Below are 22,295 nucleotides of genomic sequence, written 5' to 3' on the forward strand. Positions count from 1 at the left end.
GCCGTGCGGTTAGGAGCGCGCAGCTGTGAGCTCGCATCCGGGAGATAGTGGGTTTTGAACCCCACTGCCGGCAGCCCTGAAGATGGTTTTCCGTGGTTTCCCATTTTCACACCAGGCAAATAATGAGGCTGTACCTAAGGCCACGGCCGCTTTGTTCCCATTCCTAGGCCTTTCCTGTCCCATCGTCGCCATAAGACCTATATGTGACGGTGTGACGTAAAGCAAACAGAAAAAAAAAAAAAACTAAAAGTCACAGCACCCAAAGACATTCCTGTATCGAGCGACTAAAATGTCACCAGGACACTTTTCTTTCCTGATATGCTCAGCTTGTTAAAAGCCAAATGTAATTAATGTTATTGGCTTCACGCCCCGCTAACTACTTCTACGATTTTCGGAGACGCCGGTGTGCAGGAATTTAGTCCTGCAGGAGTTCTTTTACGTGCCAGTAAATCTACCGACACGAGGCTGACGTATTTGAGCACCTTCAACTACCACCGGACTGAACCAGGATCGAACCTGCCAAGTTGGGGTCAGAAGGCCAGCACCTCAACAGTCTGAACCACTCAGCCCGACTTGTGAAAACTAGATGAAGTCATATTTATCTTTATCATGTTTAACTTTTTCCCTCCACAAATATATTTAATTCTCTTTCATGGGCCCCGGAAGTGGGTAGGCCAGTTGTCCCAACCATAAATATATATTTTTTTGGGAATGATAGATTATAGCCCTATAGTACTATGATCTTTCTTTCTTTCCTTCTTTCTTTCTTTCTTTCTTAATCAGTTTATCCTTCAGGGTTGGTTTTCTCTCGGACTCAGCGACGGATTTCACCTCTACCACTTCAAGGGCAGTGTCCTGGAACGTGAGACTTTGAGTATGGTGATGAAACTGGTGAGGAGGGCCATTACCTCGCCCAGGCGGCCTCACCTGTTATGCTCAACAGGGGCCTTGTTGGAGGATGGGAGGATCGGAAGGGATAGACAAGGAAGAGGGAAGGAAACGGCCGTGGCCTTAGGTGCCTGGAGGAGAAGTAGGAAAATACGAAAAACCACTTCGAGGATGGCTGAGGTGGGATTCGAAACCCTTCTACTCAGTTGACCTCCCGAGGCTGAGGAGACCCCGTTCCAGCCCTCGTACTATTTGTTTTCAACTTTCATGGCAGAGCCAGGAATTGAAACCGGGCCTCCGGGAGTGGCACACATTAACCACTACACCACAGAAGCGGACTAGTACTATAATGCTACCTATATGTTTATGTTAGTGCTGAAATCCGATTTCTTACTTTACTAATGCTGAAAGCCCGAAAATGTAATGTTATTCTTTAATAGGGGAATCGGTCTAGAAGGAAATGTTGAAAGTGATGTGATATCTATCCAGGTTCGTTGTTATCCTAATACTATGGGTTACAGTACATTGCACGTATATAAAAGACGCCACTTACAAACTTGCTTGTTATCCGCGAATTTCTGCGGCCACAAAAGTCACATTTTTCAAGAATGATGACATCTACACATGGTAGATTGTCTGACTGGGCTGTTTTGAACCTTTCTTCTGTCATTTCGAAGTTATTCGCAATCATGAATAATAAACAATCGGCTTTTAGCAACGGCTGATGCACAACGGCTGGTAGAGCTCCATGCGGTACTGGATCGTGACGTCACAGCGCGCAGCTTACGTCAGAGGCCGTTTCACTCGCCTTGCGGAAAGGCACTATTAAATATTATTTTAATGGTAGAAAACAAGGCAACATACCACAATGCAATACGTTTACGTACTATTTCATTGGTGTACTTTTCAAAAAAAATATTTTTGAAAATGATGCATGTTCCCAATTTTACTGTGTATATAGCTCCCACCTTGAAAGATTTGCATCAGTCATGACAGATGATATTTTGAGGTTGTACAGCAATCATTATATTCATGTAAATAGAGGCATCGAGATTTCAGGGGATCAGAGCAGATGAACAGATCTACATAAAAAGTCTATTTTTTAAAGTATGGTGATGAAAACTATAACCGGAATCTATTAGTTTCATGGTCCGTATTGATAGTTCAAGTACAAGTATGAAGGATGAGTTCTCCACCTAATCAATACTTTAACACTATGTAAAATAAAGTATTGATTAGGTGGAGAACTCATCCTTCATACTTGTACTTGGTGATGAAAACTTATGTTAATTTTAGCAAGCAACCAATACAAGTTGGTGCTTTTCCTTCCACTTTCCATCACTTGCTATGTATTTTAACACAAAAATAAAATGTTCACAATTCAAACTAAACAATACATAATTATGTATGATTTTCACACTTTTAAAATTGTCAAAACCTCTTAACATTTTCAAGGGAGAAAGATTCTTGAAATATCTACTGCGTTATTATTAGCTAATTCAATGTTTGGGAACAATTCCGATTATTCCAAATATCACATATCACTGTGGATGAAGATTTCTGTATATTGAGGTATTTTCAATCATAAATTATCATTAATACCAATAGGTCTTTGCTAGATCAAAATGATACTTTACCTGTGCAAACTTGGTTAGATAGCTACGAACAGTTGCGGCAGCACAGAAGTTGTCTGTAGCACATCGGTGGTATGCTGCAAAATATATTTAAAAAACCATAATATTAAGAAGGAGAAGAATGAAAACAAAATAACTCTTTAGCAGTAAAAATGTTAAATATGAGAATTACATCTGATTGAATTAGGATCTAAACCAAGCGATTCCAACTGAGGTGCTCCCACGGCCCCGGCCGGCCCCTGCAGCAGCCCCGGTGCTGTGCTATAGCACCGTTGAGGTGGTGGGGGAAGGAGGGGAAGTGGCAGAGGCAGAACCACAGGTCGTCAAGTCAGTGCGCAGCTTATGAAAACAATATTATATATGACAGTTCTGTGAACATATAAACACACAATTTATTCTGTACATACTTTGCGTTTGCCTTAATGTACATTTAGCGTTTATGTCGATTGTTGACATCGTTTTGCAGCAACGAATTTACCAATAATGGGTACAAATACAATGGGAAATTCTAGGTACAGCCTCTAAGTCTGCATCAGACAGAGAAGTCTTAGTTCTCCATTTATTTAAATTCCGAATTGAAAACATCTGTTCGCATGCATACGTTGTAATACCAATATAAATGGTCCGTTACTGGACATTATAAATTTTCCAGCTAACTCATTCTTGGTTGCCAGCGTTTCGCCCTCGTGTGCTAGGGTGGGCTCATCAGTTGGTACCTAGCACACCTACCAATACGCTGGCTAGTGCATACCGTGGAGGCCACTGCATAGGCTAACTAGAGCCACCGGCAGTGCCAATGCACTAAGAGACTTCATCTCATTATCAAAAATTGATGCCTGCTTGGCTATCAGATGATATAGATGTTGATTCCCATAGGGAATCTGTAATATTTGTCCTGAATGAGTAAATTTATAATACCAATATAAATGGTCCGTTATTGGACATTATAAATTTTCCAGCTAACTCATTCTTGGTTGCCAGCGTTTCGCCCTCGTGTGCTAGGGTGGGCTCATCAGTTGGTACCTAGCACACCTACCAATACGCTGGCTAGTGCATACCGTGGAGGCCACTGCATAGGCTAACTAGAGCCACCGGCAGTGCCAATGCACTAAGAGACTTCGTCTCATTATCAAAAATTGATGCCTGCTTGGCCATCAGATGATATAGATGTTGATTCCCATAGGGAGGGCGAAACACTGGCAACCAAGAATGAGTTAGCTGGAAAATTTATAATGTCCAATAACGGACCATTTATATTGGTATTATAAATTTACTCATTCAGGACAAATATTACAGATTCCCTATGGGAATCAACATCTATATCATCTGATGGCCAAGCAGGCATCAATTTTTGATAATGAGACGAAGTCTCTTAGTGCATTGGCACTGCCGGTGGCTCTAGTTAGCCTATGCAGTGGCCTCCACGGTATGCACTAGCCAGCGTATTGGTAGGTGTGCTAGGTACCAACTGATGAGCCCACCCTAGCACACGAGGGCGAAACGCTGGCAACCAAGAACGAGTTAGCTGGAAAATTTATAATGTCCAATAACGGACCATTTATATTGGTATTATAAATTTACTCATTCAGGACAAATATTACAGATTCCCTATGGGAATCAACATCTATATCATCTGATGGCCAAGCAGGCATCAATTTTTGATAATGAGACGAAGTCTCTTAGTGCATTGGCACTGCCGGTGGCTCTAGTTAGCCTATGCAGTGGCCTCCACGGTATGCACTAGCCAGCGTATTGGTAGGTGTGCTAGGTACCAACTGATGAGCCCACCCTAGCACACGAGGGCGAAACGCTGGCAACCAAGAATGAGTTAGCTGGAAAATTTATAATGTCCAATAACGGACCATTTATATTGGTATTATACATTTACTCATTCAGGACAAATATTACAGATTCCCTATGGGAATCAACATCTATATCATCTGATGGCCAAGCAGGCATCAATTTTTGATAATGAGACGAAGTCTCTTAGTGCATTGGCACTGCCGGTGGCTCTAGTTAGCCTATGCAGTGGCCTCCATGGTATGCACTAGCCAGCGTATTGGTAGGTGTGCTAGGTACCAACTGATGAGCCCACCCTAGCACACGAGGGCGAAACGCTGGCAACCAAGAATGAGTTAGCTGGAAAATTTATAATGTCCAATAACGGACCATTTATATTGGTATTATAAATTTACTCATTCAGGACAAATATTACAGATTCCCTATGGGAATCAACAACTATATCATCTGATGGCCAAGCAGGCATCAATTTTTGATAATGAGACGAAGTCTCTTAGTGCATTGGCACTGCCGGTGGCTCTAGTTAGCCTATGCAGTGGCCTCCACGGTATGCACTAGCCAGCGTATTGGTAGGTGTGCTAGGTACCAACTGATGAGCCCACCCTAGCACACGAGGGCGAAACGCTGGCAACCAAGAATGAGTTAGCTGGAAAATTTATAATGTCCAATAACGGACCATTTATATTGGTATTATAAATTTACTCATTCAGGACAAATATTACAGATTCCCTATGGGAATCAACATCTATATCATCTGATGGCCAAGCAGGCATCAATTTTTGATAATGAGACGAAGTCTCTTAGTGCATTGGCACTGTCGGTGGCTCTAGTTAGCCTATGCAGTGGCCTCCACGGTATGCACTAGCCAGCGTATTGGTAGGTGTGCTAGGTACCAACTGATGAGCCCACCCTAGCACACGAGGGCGAAACGCTGGCAACCAAGAATGAGTTAGCTGGAAAATTTATAATGTCCAATAACGGACCATTTATATTGGTATTATAAATTTACTCATTCAGGACAAATATTACAGATTCCCTATGGGAATCAACATCTATATCATGAATACGTTGTATCGAACATTGACGTAAATTTTTAAGGCAACTGTTTGAAGTTTTGGAAATTCTTGTGGTTGAACACCTTTGTAAAAGGATATTAAACCACCACTGTAGTGGTAGTACCTGTCCTTTAGGATTGCGTCGCACTCTGGTCTTACCGCTCTGTTTGGAAATATGATGGTGATTTTTCAAGAGGTGCTGAAAATGGGGTCATAAATATTTCAAGCTGAGGTGCCATATCATTCATTTCTTTGAATCGGACATTAAGTTCAGAGTGCAAAGTTTGTAACAATGTCTGATAGTCTCCAAGATTTTCATAAGTAGACAATCCTAAGTTCCTGTACATGACGAGAGATGGTTTGTTTTGACAAGCTTATAGCTTCAAAGTGAGCCACAGCGCGTCGATGCAGTACTTCTGAGCACTATTAAACATTCTTTTACAAATTCATCATCAGTAAAGGGTCGCCCACTTTTTGCAATTTTCAGAGCAACAATAGCCCATAATGTGCTCGAAATGCGCCTTCCAAATTGTTGGGTTCAAGTATCTGTGGAACAGGGAGATAATATAATTAAAATAATTATATTCGTGGTTTCTTTTGTCAATAGGTTTGATGGCAACGATGGGATAGGAAAGGCTAGGAATGGGAAGGAAGCGGCCGTTGCCTTAATTAAGGAACAGCCCCAGCATTTTCTTGGTTTGAAAATGGAAAACCACGGAAAACCATCTTCAGCGCTGCCGACATTGGGGTTCAAACCCATTATCTGCCGGATGCAAGTTCACAGCTGAACGCCCTAACCACGCTGCCAACTTGCCCGGTGTTTTTTCTTAGCAGAACATCTAAGTCTAAACAGTTCTTAATAACACAAAATCAAAAACGAAAACAGATCTCCTAAATTGCATGTAAAACAATTCCTAATCAGTAAGTTATTTCGTCTTTCTGAAGAACTTGGCAATTCCGATTTTAACTTAGCAGTTTGTTCAGTTTATTGTGGCAGTGTCGTCGAAAGGTTAAAGACTTTACGCTTAAAATGACACGACAAATTAAACATTGAACTTTCCCTTCGGTATTGAGAACAAAATATGAATCCACCTATGAAGTATTAAACGACATTTTTAAGGAAGGGGAAACCAACTGCTCCGCTGTCTGTTCTATCGAATAGATTCTACTGAGAAGGAGACACACACACACACACACACACACACACACACACACACACACACACACACACACAGAGAGAGAGAGAGAATGATAATGAATGTACTGTCTCTTACGTACACAGGCACCGACCACTGCGTGAAGTAGGTGGGGAAGGAGGGGAACGGTGCTGCTGAGTGCAGCGCTGGTGCGCCCCAGCACTAAGTGCTCAAGTTGGAAAGGCCTGATCTAAACCTACTTAATCTGACTTCAGAAAAGTGCTGGGTCAAGTGATGGTGCATCTACTGGCACCATTGTACATTGAGAGCATTTGTGCTCAGTGATGTGTTTCTTCTATCAGTGACATGACAGCTGTCTGCTGAGTTCAATGCACAAAAGGTGTGTGCACTTCTGTTCTCACCTTGGATGTAAGACAGTCTCCTTAGCTTCTTATTGTGTGTCAATCAGAAGATGCATTTATAAGTTGTGTGCTACCGTATTCTGTTTTGTGTAGTTAATCATGAACTACACTACTACTGCATGTCTGTTAGGTCATCAGCCCAGAGGCTGGTTGGATCATCAAATAGCACCACCAAAGGTTATGTGGTTATAAGGAAACCGCAAAAACCAATGGCAGCATCAAAATGAGGCGTACTAGGCAAGACGAGGAGTGAGGTAGTTTGCCATTGTTTTCCTCACTGGGTCAGAAAATGCTATTGCAGCACGACTGACCCTATGAGCAACACCTTTCATCACACTCAGATGCATTACTCGTGCTCTGAATGTCAATACTCCGCACCACCCACACCCCAGCAGCTTCCATATTGTCACAGCCATGGATGAGACTGGGACTTCGGTGAAAGCTACACTTTACTCTGGCCTGTGCCAAGGGATGGATACAAAAGTACTGTATCCATCAAGAAATGGTAGCAGGCAAACTACTGCATAACATGTGTTTATTTATGATTGATATATGTCAACTCAGTCATCTTATCAAGTCCAAGAATGGTTTCAAGAAAGTTTCTGGGTGTAAAATTTCCAGGTCATATAACAATTTCAGAGTAATGAGTAATGGTCAGCCTAAGATATGAAACATTCAGCATTTAGTTCTAATGGAATAAAAATAGGTGACATTTGGAAAATTCGCTTAGGCATCTTTCACAACAATGTCTTATGGCTATGCACAAAATGATAGGTACTGTATTATTAAAGATAAAAATTTCTATTTATGTTGGTATTATAAATTTACTCATTCGGACAATATTTCAGGTTCCCTATGGGAATCAACATCTATATCATATGTGGTATGTTTCAAGCTGTCAGTTGGTATGGAATGACATAAGTAGAGAAATAAGCTTGACTTGAACTTTTAAAAGTAGGAAAGGTCATAATATGAAGATAAAGTTGGAATTTAAGAGGACAGATTATGGCAAATATTCATTCACAGAACGAGGAATAAGGGATTGGAATAAATTATCAATGAAAATGTTCGATAAATTTCCAAGTTAGTTGAAAATATTTAAGAAAAAACTAGGTAAACAATTGGTAGATAATCTGCCACCTGGGCGACCGCCCTAGCTGCAGATCATTGATGATTGATTGATTGATTGTGATGATGATGATGATGATCTATTGCAATTCTGAAAACTACTTAACTCACCTTCTTCTGGACGATTGTTGGGATCCCAGAGGATATTCGGAGATCCAGCATCTATCCAATAGGGCTCTGAGATGAGGAATGGCCCGCACAGACCACGAGTGCACTTGAATCCAAGCGTGCAATTTGTGGTAGCTTCACAGATGCATCCCAGACATATATCATCTGGCACGGGGAATCCATTCTCAACTGAAACAAAAAGGAATATACGAGGGAAGTCAAAAAGTGTATTTCCCTAATGTTTTGCAGGTAAACAGGTAAAGACAGATCAAGGTTTATAACACTGCTTCATTTCATCATCAATTATATTTTTCAACATAATCACCAACGTTATTCAGTCCGTCTGAAGCCATGTGTAGATTTAGTAACACCGCCTCACAATGCCCATTTGAATTCGCCTGAGAAGTGATCTGGTTGGTTAACTTCAGCAGCTGATTAAATAATAACTGCGTGAGATATATAACTTACATATTTTTGTTCAAAATATTTTTCAGTATGACCAACCCTCTAACAATCATATAGCCGGTTCAGGTTGTTTGTGACCACCCTGTCGATCAGTCTCTCCTGAGTGAGAGAAAATAACGATTTACACAAATGAATAGATTTTATATCTTCATGTAGGAAAAGCAGTGTTGTGATTAGTTACAGGGAAAGCGATATTATCACGAAGCTTTGGAATGGGGAAGGAAAGAAAATTTTAATAAGTGTCCTGTGAATTCCTCTGGCTCAGGTCCTCATTTACCTACAATACATCACCCTACAGTCCCCGGTTCGATTCGATTGAAAAGTGTTACGAGGACTGGAGCGGAGTCCACTCAGCCTTGGGAGGTCAAATGAGTGAAGAGGGGCTCAATTCCCACCTCAGTCATCCTCAAAGTTTTTTTTTTTTTTGGGAAGTGGTTTTCCGTGGCTTCCCACTTGTCCTCCAGGCAAATGCCGGGATGGTACCTAACTTAAGGCCACGGCCGCCTCCTTTACTCTTCCTTGCCTATCCCTACTGATCTTCCCATCCCCTCCACAAGGCCCGTGTTCAGTATAGCAGGTGAGGCCGCGTGGGCGAGTTACTAGTCCTCCTCCCCAGTTGTATCCCCTTGACCCAAAGTCTCACGCTCCAGGACACTGCCCTTGAGGCTGTAGAGGTGGGATTCCTCGCTGAGTCCAAGCGAAGAAAGCAACCCTGGAGGGCAAACGGATTAAGAAAGAAAGAAAGAAAGACCTAAAGTACATCAGAATACAGTACCGGTTCGATTACCGGCTCAGCCACGAAATTTTAAAAGTGATACGAGGACTGGAGCGGAGTCCACTCAGCCTCGGGAGATCAACTGGCTAGAGAGGGGTTCGATTCCTACCTCAGTCACCCTCGAAGTGGTTTTCCGTGGCTTCCCACTTCTCCTCCAGGCAAATGCCGAGATGGTACCTAACTTACACGGCCGCTTCCAGGGACTCTTAACTTGGGAGCGTGGGTTGATGAACGCGGGGCCCTTAGCTGAGTCCTGGCGTTGCTTCCACTTACTTGTGCCAGGCTCTGATGAGAAGTCGTGTGCATGCGGGGTAAGGGGTGCGGAGGGTAAGCATGGCTGCTCAACATGCGCCAATCTCAAGTCTCAAGACCTGACAAGAAACATCAGTTCCGTGCGCGGTGATTCTTGTGAACTAAGGTGCTGCTGTGAAGTTTCAAATTGGTAACGCAATTACACTTTAGCTACACATTTACTGTAAGTACTGCAAAATGAACACGCATCACTTTCACTATTTATCACGAATAATGTTTGTAGCTTAGTATGGTACCTGCAAGCTGCCGCGACTTCTCGTAAGACACATATAGTAACTACTACTGCTTTGACGGTTTTCAGAGACGCCGAGGTGCCGGAATTTTGTCCTGCAGGAGTTCTTTTACGTGCCAGTAAATCTACCGACACGAAGCTGACGTATTTAAATACCTTGAAATACTACCGGATTGCGAGCTTTCCTAGAACATTTTAAAGACATGGGTGGATTAGGAACATTTTTAGGATGGAATTCTACTTGAGTGTTTCCGTCCATCTACCCTCTTCTGTTCAAACTGCGATTTATCGAAATGATGTCGGAGGGAAATACATAACGGAACCAGCCAATACGAAAATCGTTCATATAAACATTGGATTCTTCAGGAGTAACGTCATTGAAATAACTTACTAACCTCGAACAAGACGGAATTAAATGTGGGTCGCCATTCACCACGTCTGTAATTTTGTTCCGTACCCACTTAGCTCACCATTGCATATCACTGGAATGCGAAACACTCTAATCCCGCTAGTTGAATTATTCTGACAAGTTGGTGTAGCAGAGTATCCGATTTTCCTTAAAAATGCAAACATATTTCACACTAGCTGATGTACCCGTGCTTCGCTACGGGATTCTCAGAAAGACTGACTTGGTGGTTTTCCTAACTGAATTCAACATAGGTCATTACAAAAACGTCAGTAGGAATGTAGCGATTGAAAGCAATGTTATTATATAAAATACTCGATCAAATGAGAAACCGCACACTTTCTCACTTTCAACGAACAGTACTACGGTGCCGATCTAAGAGTCCAAAGTTCCAGAGCTGGAATAACCAGGTCGCAGACTGCCGTGAACACTCCTCTGTCATTATTCCGTTAAATATGCACACTGCCCATTTCAATCAGAGGCTCAGAGTAGGGATTGTATAGCTCGAATACTATGATGAACCAGTGTGTTACGTACCAGATATATCAAAAAATGTATGAACCAGAGGAATGGCATGCTAAAGAAGAAAGTTATCTTACACCCCAGCTACTTCCCACCAATATACAGGCAGGCTGTTACAGTCGGTACGACCAGGCGAGTTTGCCGTGTGGTTAGGGGCGCGCAGCTGTGAGCTTGCATCCGGGAAATATGGATTCGAACCCCACTGCCGGCAAACCTGAAGATGATATTCGGGAGATGGTGGGTTCGAGCCCCACTGTCGGCAGCCCTGACGATGGTTTTCCGTGGTTTCCCATTTTCACACCAGGCAAATGCCGGGACTATACCTTAATTAAAGCCACGGCCGCTTCCTTCCACTTCCTAGACCTTTCCTATCACATCGTCGCCATAAGACATATCTGTGTCGGTGCGACGTTAAGCAAAAAAATGGTATTCCGTGGTTTCCCATTTTCACACCAGTCACGCCAGGCTGTACCTTAAAGCCAAGGCCGCTTCCTTCACACCACTATTCATTTCCTATCTCATCGTCGCCATAAGACCTACCTGTGTCGGTGCGCCGTCAAGCAAATTTTAAAAAAAACCTCGGTACGCCGCAGTAATCCTATCTATCGGGGATGAGAGGAAACAGAAGACAAAAAGCACATCACAACAAACAATGGTCGATGTAATGTTATTGTTGATAACGTTTATGAGCTTTCTATATTGTTTAGGCCTTCACATTAGTTTTCTTTCGACTCTGTGGTATTAGGGTGTCTTAAAATTATTTATATCGTAGACTGTAGTTCCTTATTCTCAGACTTTACATAGCGATTTTCACTAAATTCTGTTTACCCATTTTCTCGTGACTGGGCACTGATATGGACTTAGTAACAAGAATCCAAATTCATGAAAATCTCCGATTATATGCGGTACGGTAACAATGTATAAGACATAAGTGATCGGAAATTTAATAACTTCTTACATAACTACTATTAACTTACAACATAACTAAAGTTATGTTAGTTATGTAGTATTTATCGATACGACCACTAATAACATAAATAACTTATTTGAGAATTACATTTCAAACCTTCCCCTAAACTACCATTTCACTCAGCGTGAATAAAATAATTTGTAGCCTAGATTGCAGTGGTTCATCACCCGACATTACATACCGATTTTCATTAAATTCTCTTCAGCCGTTTTATTGTGATGCGTGTACATACATACATACATACATACATACATACATACATATTGACAGAAATTACGGAAAAGTAAAAAAATGCATTTCGTTGTTACTGTGGATATGACCGATACAGAAATGCCATTCTTTTCAAATTCTGAGTATGTACAGACAAAACTCTTATTTTATATATATATAGATTTATCGATACGACCACAAATAACATAAATAACTTATTTGAGAATTACATTTCAGGCCTTCCCCTAAACTACCATTTCACTCAGCGTGATTAAAATAATTTATAGCCGAGCTTGTAGTGGTTCATCACACGACATTACATACCGATTTTCATTGAATTCTCTTCAGCCGTTTTCTATTGATGCGTGTACATACATACATACATACATACATACATACATACATACATACATACATACATACATACAGAAATTACGGAAAAGTAAGAAATGCATTTCCTCGTTACTGTGGACATGACGGATACAGAAATACCATTCATTTCAAATTCTGAGCAATGTACAGGCAAAACACTAATTTTATATATAGATTACATTTCAGGCCTTCCCCTAAACTACCATTTCACTCAGTGTGAATAACATTATTGATAGCCTAGATTATAGCGACCTATTCCCCGACTTTGCATACCAATTTTCGTGAAGATACGACCACTAATAAAATAAATATTTGACAATTAAATTTTAGGCCTTCCCCTAAACGACCATTTTTCTCAGCGTGTATAGCGTGTATATTGTAGCGACTTATTTACTATCTTTGTCTAGCGATTTGCATTAAGACACGACCACTAATAACATAAATATTTGAGAATTAAATTTCAGGCCTTCCCCTAAACTACCATTTCACTCAGCGTAATTAAAATAATTTATAGCCTAGATTGTAGCGGTTCATCACCCGACTTTACATTCCGATTTTCATTAAATTGTCTTCAGCCGTTTTCTCGTGATGCGTGTACATACATACATACATACAGACAGACGGACAGAAATTACGGAAAAGTAAAAAATGCTTTTTCTTGTTACTGTGGACATGACCGATACAGAAATACCATTCTTTTCAAATTCTGAGCAATGTACAGACAAAACTCTTATTTTATATTATATATAGATGATCACATCGGGCTCGCCTACATCATAACGATACTTAAGACTCAATATGGCCGCCACCGCAAAGGATTGTTGTAGCATGTCTAGACGTTCCTAGATTCTATTTACTAACTCTATGCCTAGAGTGACCTTGGACTAGGCTGGGCCAAAGATTTTAATATTATTGTCAGACTGCGGTAATACGCCTTCCCAATACAGCAATATTAGCGATATGGGCCTAGTTCCCATTTTCACCACCGAGCGCTAGTTCGCTGGCATTGAAACACCATAGTTCGTTACAGCACACGTTAAGTATTTTGCGTATTTCTGTTAAAATATATAGCCAATCACTCAATCAACATATTCGAATAACACCTTACACCTTAAAAAAGAAATTCAGTGAAGAATGTCCCCCTCTGCAGCGGAAAAGCCGTACAAAAACTGTTAACGGTTGGTAGTAAATGCTGTAGAAAAATAATTGTACACACTTTTCTGTTTAAGTGATTCCCGTTCTCGCGTTCAAATTTTTCAAAGATCTCTACATTCGCAAATAACTTCAGTCAATAACTATGAAAGTCCGATTTCAGGACAACTGATGTGAGGAAAATCACGCAACACAGGCAGTAAATAGTCACTCATAGACGCAACAGGATTTTTTATGAACAAAAGGTTGCGATTTTAATACAAAGTCTATATATATATAAAATAAGAGTTTTGTCTGTACATTGCTCAGAATTTGAAAATAATGGTATTTCTGTATCGGCCATGTCCATAGTAACAAGAAAATGCACTTTTTACTTCTCCGTAATTTCTGTCTGTCTGTCTGCCTGCCTGCCTGTCTGTCTGTCTGTCTGTCTGTCTGTCTGTCTGTCTGTCTGTCTGTATGTACACGCATCACGAGAAAACGGTTGAAGAGAATTTAATGAAAATCGGTATGTGAAGTCGGTGGATGAGCCTCTACAATCTAGGCTATAGATTATTTTACTCACGCTGAGTGAAATGGTAGTTTAGGGGAAGGCCTAAAATTGAAGTCTCAACTATTTATGTTATTAGTGGTCTAATTAAAATCGGTATGTGAAGTCAGGGGATGAGCCTCTACAATCTAGGCTATAAATAATTTTACTCACGCTGAGTGAAATGGTAGTTTAGGGGAAGGCCTAAAATTGAATTCTCAACTATTTATGTTATTAGTGGTTGTATTTTAAAGAAAATGGGTATGAAAAGTTGGGGAATAAGTTGCTACAATCTAGGCTATCAATAATTGTATTCACGCTGAGAAAAATGGTAGTTTAGGGGAAGGCCTAAAATTTAATTCTCATATATTGTTATTGGTAGTCCTATCTTGATGAAAATCGGTATGCAAAGTCAGGAAATAAGTCGCTATAGTCTAGGCTGTAAATTATTTTATTCACGCTGAGTGAAATGGTAGTTTAGGGGAAGGCCTAAAATGTAATTCTCAAATATTTCTTATTAGAGGTGTAATCGATGAATGCTACATAACTAAGGTTATATAGTATTAAATTTCCTATTATTCATGTCTTATACATTGTTACCGTACTGGATATGATCACAAACATATTCATGAATTTAGATTTTTGTTACAAAGTTCATATCAGCGCCGAGTAACGAGAAAATGGGTAAACAGTATTTAATGAAAATCGCTGCGTAAGTCGTAGAATAAGAAACTACAGTTTACGGTATAAAATATTTTGCAAATCACAGAGTCGAAAGAAAACTAAATGTGAAGGCCTACAATATAGAAAGCCCCTAACATTGATCAACAATAACATTACATTACAATAACATTACATTAACCATTACCAGAGTTAGAGTAGGTGAAGCTTTGTCTGACCCTGTAATAGTTGAGAGGGGAGTTCCTCAGGGCAGTGTTATCGGACCTTTATGTTTTCTTACATATATAAATGATATGAGTAAAGGAGTGGAATCGGAGGTAAGGCTTTTTGCGGATGATGTTATTCTCTATAGAGTGATAAATAAGTTACAAGATTGTGAGCAACTGCAACGTGACCTCGAAAATATTGTGAGATGGACAGCAGGCAATGGTATGTTGATAAACGGGGTTAAAAGTCAGGTTGTGAGTTTCACAAATAGGAAAAGTCCTCTCAGTTTTAATTACTGCGTTGATGGGGTGAAAGTTCCTTTTGGGGATCATTGTAAGTATCTAGGTGTTAATATAAGGAAAGATCTTCACTGGGGTAATCACATAAATGGGATTGTAAATAAAGGGTACCGATCTCTGCACATGGTTATGAGGGTGTTTAGGGGTTGTAGTAAGGATGTAAAGGAGAGGGCATATAAGTCTCTGGTAAGACCCCAAGTAGAGTATGGTTCCAGTGTATGGGACCCTCACCAGGATTACCTGATTCAAGAACTGGAAAAAATCCAAAGAAAAGCAGCTCGATTTGTTCTGGGTGATTTCCGACAAAAGAGTAGCGTTACAAAAATGTTGCAATGTTTGGGCTGGGAAGACTTGGGAGAAAGGAGACGAGCTGCTCGACTAAGCGGTATGTTCCGAGCTGTCAGCGGAGAGATGGCGTGGAATGACATTAGTAGACGAATAGGTTTGAATGGCGTCTATAAAAGTAGGAAAGATCACAATATGAAGATAAAGTTGGAATTCAAGAGGACAAACTGGGGAAAATATTCATTTATAGGAAGGGGAGTTAGGGATTGGAATAACTTACCAAGGGAGATGTTCAATAAATTTCCAATTTCTTTGAAATCATTTCGGAAAAGGTTAGGAAAGCAACAGATAGGGAATCTGCCACCTGGGCGACTGCCCTAAATGCAGATCAATACTGATTGATTGATTGATTGATTGATTGATTGATTGATTGATTGATTGATTGGTACTCAGACGAATTCCCCGTCCAGTGTCATCAGAATACTGCTGTTCTACATGGTTAAACAGTGCTCACACCAAAATAATTGACAAGTAGCTCAATCAAGCAATGCACCTCATCACAGGATTTATTCAATCTACTAACACGCACTGGCTATCCGTTCTAAGTAACACTCCACCCCCACCCCTTAGAAGATCTCAGTCATTGCTGAACACATGGAAGAATGTTACCAATACATTCAAATTGTCCAGTATCATTACCGCGGCGATTAAAGTCTAGACAACCATCGTGGCGAACAGCAATCAACCTGCAAGACAATCACTTCAGAATACTAGATGCATGGAACAATCAGTGGCAGAGCCATAACTCCCTGACACATCATTACTTAATTAAAACTCCTTGGGAGTAGCCCGCAGGCTTTCATTCACCTCGACGACAGTGGTGTGTACTGTACTGGCCAAGGAAGATGCGGAGCAATACTGAACAAGTGGGCATGAAGTCCTCTCCTCACTGCGACTGCGGTGAAGAACAGCAAACCATGGATCACACAGTGCTCGAATGTCCCCTCAGAGCGTTTAGAGGCTCAATGAAAGATCTCCACAACCTAACACAAGAAGCCGTTGAGTGGATTAACCATCTGGACATAGTATTGTGAATAATTTTATGAACTTGAGAGTGAGTGTATATGTATTTTTGTACATATTTTGTAAATAGCTGATATTCCTCCTTTCATCATACGATAAATAAATAATAATCCAGTGTCATCCCACACGTGTCCAATGATTGAGAGGTCCGGGGATCTTGCTGGCCACGGTAGGACCTCAACCTGCTCTGGGCAGTCCATAGACAAACGTGCTGTGTGTGGATGGGTATTATCTTGTTGAAACTCTGTCCCAGCGTGCTGTGCATTAAGGGGAAAGACGTGCGGACGCAGAATGTCTGTGACGTATCGCTGTGCCGTCAAAGTCTGCCGAAGCACTATTAGAGGTGACCTCAACACATATCGTATGGATCCCCACACGATGATGCCAGGGATTACGCCTGTGTGTCTTTCCACAATGTGGGCAGGATCTGCTCTCTGCCCTCGACACCACACGATGGTCAGCGGAGGTTATGGAGAAGCAGGACTCATCACTGAACATGATGTGACGCATGTCGTCCTCTGTCCATGCCTTCTGGGCAAGGCACCACTCCAAACGCAGGCGTTGGTGTTCTGGTGTCAATGGCAACAGACTCGAGGGGTGGTAGGACCCCAATCTGGCGGATGCGAGTCGTCGGGACACTCTGCGGGAACTCACAGGATGTTGTAAAGTCTCCAGTACATGTTCGCGGATGGCGGGTGCCAAAGTTACGGGATCCCGCAATACTTGGCGCACCATACGGCGGTCCGTCATCGAGGCGCTGTTTCTTGGTCAACTCCTATCTGAACGATGTGATTGAGTGCCCTCATGTACTCAATGAGTCTAACATCGGGCCACTGTGACATCTGAATGGTGCATATGTCTGGCAATTGCACGATACGACTAACCAGCCTCATGCGGCCTCTGTCAAATGCTATCAGTTGGTGCATAGGCTGTCTAACGCGTTTCCGAGCCATCGCGAGTGCTTCGTACTGTTCGTAGTCCTCTCTGCACGTCTTGCTTAACTGTCTGACTCACAGCAATTGACTGGCAACAACTTATCAGCAACAGGACGGTGTCATCGTCACATATGCGCTGTGATTGCCGTTCTACACATTACAGTCCTTGTGAATCTAATCATTTACTCACACATAAATGGTATGTATGTATACCGAAATGGAATAATATTGGACCACTTAAGTTTTTTTGTCAGGCAGTCTATAATATCACTGTCCAGTTTCTCAACCTAAAAATAATCTTCGAGTTGTAGCGCTTATCAGTTGCCTCCGCACTCTCCGGTTGGTTGTTTCAGGCATGGAATACAATCCTATACCATAACGTTCTGTCTTATTGAGCAAGCAGCTGCGCGGTTTGAGTCCTGTAGCTTGTAGGTGGTCCCGTCTCCTATGTAAAGAAATGGCGTATGGCTTTCATTGTCGGGAGTGTTCGAGGACATGTTCGGCTCACCAGGTGCAGATCTTTTTATTTGGCGCTCGTAGGCGATTGCGCGTCGTGATAAGTATGAAATGATGATCAAAATACCACATACCCCCGTGTCAGCGAAATTAACCAATGATGGTTAAAATTCCCGACCCGGCCGGGAATCTAACCCGGGACCCCTGTGACCAAAGGCCAGCACGATAATCATTTAGCCATGGAGACGGACTCCTTTCCAATGTTTATATAGAACAGGTGATGAAGCAAATCAGAAAGGAAAGGAAATCACAATCCAAGGAGAAGAAATCAAAACCCTGCGATATGCGAATGATATTTGTTATTTTATGTGAGACTGCAGAACATTTAGAGAAATGTCCGAATGGTATAGACACAGTTTTTGAGGAGTATCAAATCACTACTGATCTGCATTTAGGGCAGTTGCCCAGGTGGCAGATTCCCTATCTGTTGTTTTCCTAGCCTTTTCTTAATTGATTGCAAAGAAATTGGAAATTTATTGAACATCTCCCTTGGTAAGTTATTCCAATCCCTAACTCCCCTTCCAATGAACGAATATTTCCCCAATTTGTCCTCTTGAATTCCAACTTTATCTTCATATTGTGATCTTTCCTACTTTTAAAACATCACTCAAACTTATTCGTCTACTGATCTAATTCCACGTCATCTCTCCACTGACAGCTCAGAACATACCACTTCCAGTCGAACAGCTAGTCTCGTTTCTCCCAAGTCTTCCCAACCCAAACTTTGCAACATTTTCGTAACGCTACTCTTTTGTTGGAAATCACCCAGAACAAATGGAGCTGCTTTTCTTTGGACTTTTTTAAGTTCTTGAATTAAGTAATCCTGGCGATGGCCCATTACACTTGAACCATACTATAGTTGGGGTCTTACCAGTGACTTATATGCCCTCTCCTTTACATCCTTACTACAACGCCTAAATACCCTCATAACCATGTGCAGAGATCTGTACTCTTTACTTACAATCCCATTAATGTAACTACCCCAATGAAGATCTTTCCTTAGACTATGTTAACACCTAGGTACTTACAGTGATCCCCATAAGGAACATTCACCCTATTAACGCAGTAATTAAAACTGAGAGGATTTTTCCTATTTGTGAAACTCACAACCTGACTTTTAACCGCGGTTATCAAGTTGAAAATAAATGAATAAAGATGAAACAAAAGTAATGGAGTGCAGTGGAACGAAGCCAGGTGATGCAGGGAATATTAGATCAGCAAATTAAGTCTTAAAGGAAGTAGATCAATCAATCAATCAATCAATCAATCAATCAATCAATCAATCAATCAATCAATCAATCAATCAATCAATCAATCAATCAATCAATCAATCAATCAATCAATCAATCAATCAATCAATCAATCAATCAATCAATCAATCAATCAATCAATCAATCAATCAATCAATCAATCAATCAATCAATCAATCAATACTGATCTGCATTTAGGGCAGTCGCCCAGGTGGCAGATTCCCTATCTGTTGTTTTTCTAGTCTTTTCTAAAATGATCGCAAAGAAATTGGAAATTTATTGAACATATCCCTTGGTAAGTTATTTCAATTTCTATCTCCCCTTCCTATAAACAAATATTTGCCCCAATCTGTCCTCTTGAATTCCAGCTTTATCTTCATATTGTGACCTTTCCTACCTTTAAAGACATCACTCAAAATTTGGAACATTTTTTTTAACGCTACTCTTTTGTCGGAAATCATCCAGAACAAATCGAGCTGCTTTTCTTTGGATGAATATTGTTACTTGGGTAACAGAATAGCTAACGATGGCAAAAGTAAGGATATAACATGCAAACTAGCGCAAGCATGGAAGGTCTTTCTCACATTTTAAAGAGAAATAGGCTTTTTCCAGAATTGATTAAAATACAATTAAAAATGAAATTACCAAGCAAGTTGGCCGTGCGGTTAGGGGCGCGCAGCTGTGTGCTTGCATTCGGGAGTTAGTGAGTTCGAACCCCACTGTCGGCAGCACTGAAGATGGTTTTCTGTGGTTTCCCATTTTCACACCAAGCAGATGCCGGGGCTGTACCTTCATTAAGGCCACGGTCGCTCTTTGCCCAATCCTATCCCATCGTCACCAATTTATGTCTTTCTTGCTCAAGTACTGTTTTACTTTTTAATGTGCGTGAACAGAATAAACGTGGTTTCCTGTTCATCTCGGGAAGAGAACCCATTAATGGGACTATAAGCTCTTCCAAGGAGCGCTTGTCTGGTGTTACTAACTAGAGAGAGTGAGATTCACTTGTTCCCTTATAAGAAGAACCTCTATAGACCAGTGAGTCAATCACTGGCCGGCAGCAAGTTAACCCACGCTTAAATGACCACGAGAGATGCGGAGGAAGCATATTCAATTTCCCTTGCAGCATTCGGGTCGAATTTGTCGCCGACAGCTGCCACAGGGATTCTGTGTTAGGCGTGCTGGGTAGCTTAGACAGAGGAATACTGCACTTCCGAGCCCAAGCTGGCGGGTTCGATTCCAGTTCACTACAATACGCCAGTCTAGTATCGGTAGATTTACTGGGACGTAAAATAACTTATGCAGGGCATGACAGCAACACCTCGGTTTATGGTGATTATTATTATTATTAATATTGTTACGGAGTTATCCGTGGAAGGCAGAGGTGAAAGAAGGTGCGGGCTGGAATGGGTCTAACTACAAGTCCGAAAGATGAATTAAAAATTTAAATAAATGTTGTATTTTCAAAAATGCCAAAACTTAACAAGATTTAACAAAGCTTAGACTTCAACAAATAACAGCAAGTCAATCGATAACCAACAATAAGGTCTAAGACCAGGAAGGTCAAAATTTAGAGGCAATTAAACATATTTTCACTAGGTGAAATTACCATAAAGCCAAATCCAGGTACAAGTGTGATATTCCAAATGAAAGAACAAGTTCAATGTTCGTTACAAGTCCTGGGCTTCAAGCCCCACCTTACATCTTTGAGCTTCAAGCCCCCATTACCGAGGTACCTTTTGAACTAAGGGGCAGAAAACCCCATCATACCAAGGAGCACTTGCTCCTAATTACAATGTTAAGCCTCCTAGAGGCACACAGAGATTAAATTTAGGAAAGAGCAGACCCGCTCTCAATAGTTCAAGCCTATCAGATGACCATAAACCGATTTTACACTTAACTGCCATCAAGGCACAACTTATAATGGCACAGGGGTACCTCGTACCCAATCTACTGGGCCTTCTCAGGAAGGAAAACAAAACGGGTTAAATTAGTGGCCCGAAATACAAGATTGAATGGAGGCGAGTACTTGCACTCCGAAATACACCTTTTAAAACCTAAGAGGCATTAGGCCTATTGCACAGGGTCTAATCCCAGTCTATGGAGGTGACTAGTATACAAAATAAATTTAACATATTAAGAAGGAAGAGAAAAACGGTTACGAAAACACCTCAAATTCAAAATGAATTACAGTTCAAGTTAAGTGGAGTATTTACAAGGATCGAAAAAGGCTTACATATTTGAAGATGTCGGTTACATATTAAAGGTTTCGAACCTTCCCCGAGAGTTAAACTGCTGAGCTAGCAAGAAATAAAGACGTTAAGAGGCCATTACCTTGATGAAGAACTGCTGCCTGAAGAACGGGGCGCTTCCCGCCCCCTGCTACATATCCACACACTAAGCTAGATGTTACTGAAGTGGCCCCGAGACAAGAAAATCAGCAGTTTTATATCCTCGTGGAAAATTCGAGACCTTTCAGGAATGAGTAGACACACCCACTCAATTTTTATTGGTTGACAGCAAAAACTTATACACAAGGCAATGAAGAAACACCCTATTGGTGGGAAATTAATTACAGAAATTCCTGATTGGCTACATTTAAAACAGGCGGAAAGAAAGGAATAATATTGCCAACCCACAAACGACAGAACAAAATTTAGTAAAAACGAAACTTATGAATACAAAATTTCTCCAAGAAAGTTCATTCCCTTGCACCAGAGTACATTACCATAGTTTTTTAGTAGAGACATCTGTTAGAGAATGTCCACACTTCTTGATCAATGAAAAACAAAAGCAAATCAAACATACACAGTGACATCTTCTGATAAACAATCGAGTTAGTTCAGTTGTTAAAGTTCCGGGTTTCTCCAGTAGAGAAGTTTCAATTGGCGCAAGATTTGAACTTGCGTCGTAGAGGTGTACCGCC

At 41.1% G+C, this 22,295-nt stretch overlaps 1 protein-coding gene across 1 annotated transcript in view; it reads right to left on the reverse strand.

The window, feature by feature from the left end:
- Positions 1-22,295, reverse strand: part of LOC136883147 (lysozyme) — a 57,500-nt gene that overhangs the window by 4,905 nt on the left and 30,300 nt on the right. Inside the window, exons 2-3 of the mRNA XM_067155333.2 lie at positions 8,175-8,360; positions 2,526-2,599 (exon numbers count right to left, since the gene is read on the reverse strand). Coding sequence (XP_067011434.2) covers positions 2,526-2,599; positions 8,175-8,360 — 260 coding nt within the window. The remainder of the gene's footprint in view (positions 1-2,525; positions 2,600-8,174; positions 8,361-22,295) is intronic.

The sequence above is a fragment of the Anabrus simplex genome, chromosome 1, assembly GCF_040414725.1.
Source record: "Anabrus simplex isolate iqAnaSimp1 chromosome 1, ASM4041472v1, whole genome shotgun sequence".
Taxonomy (NCBI): domain Eukaryota; kingdom Metazoa; phylum Arthropoda; class Insecta; order Orthoptera; family Tettigoniidae; genus Anabrus; species Anabrus simplex.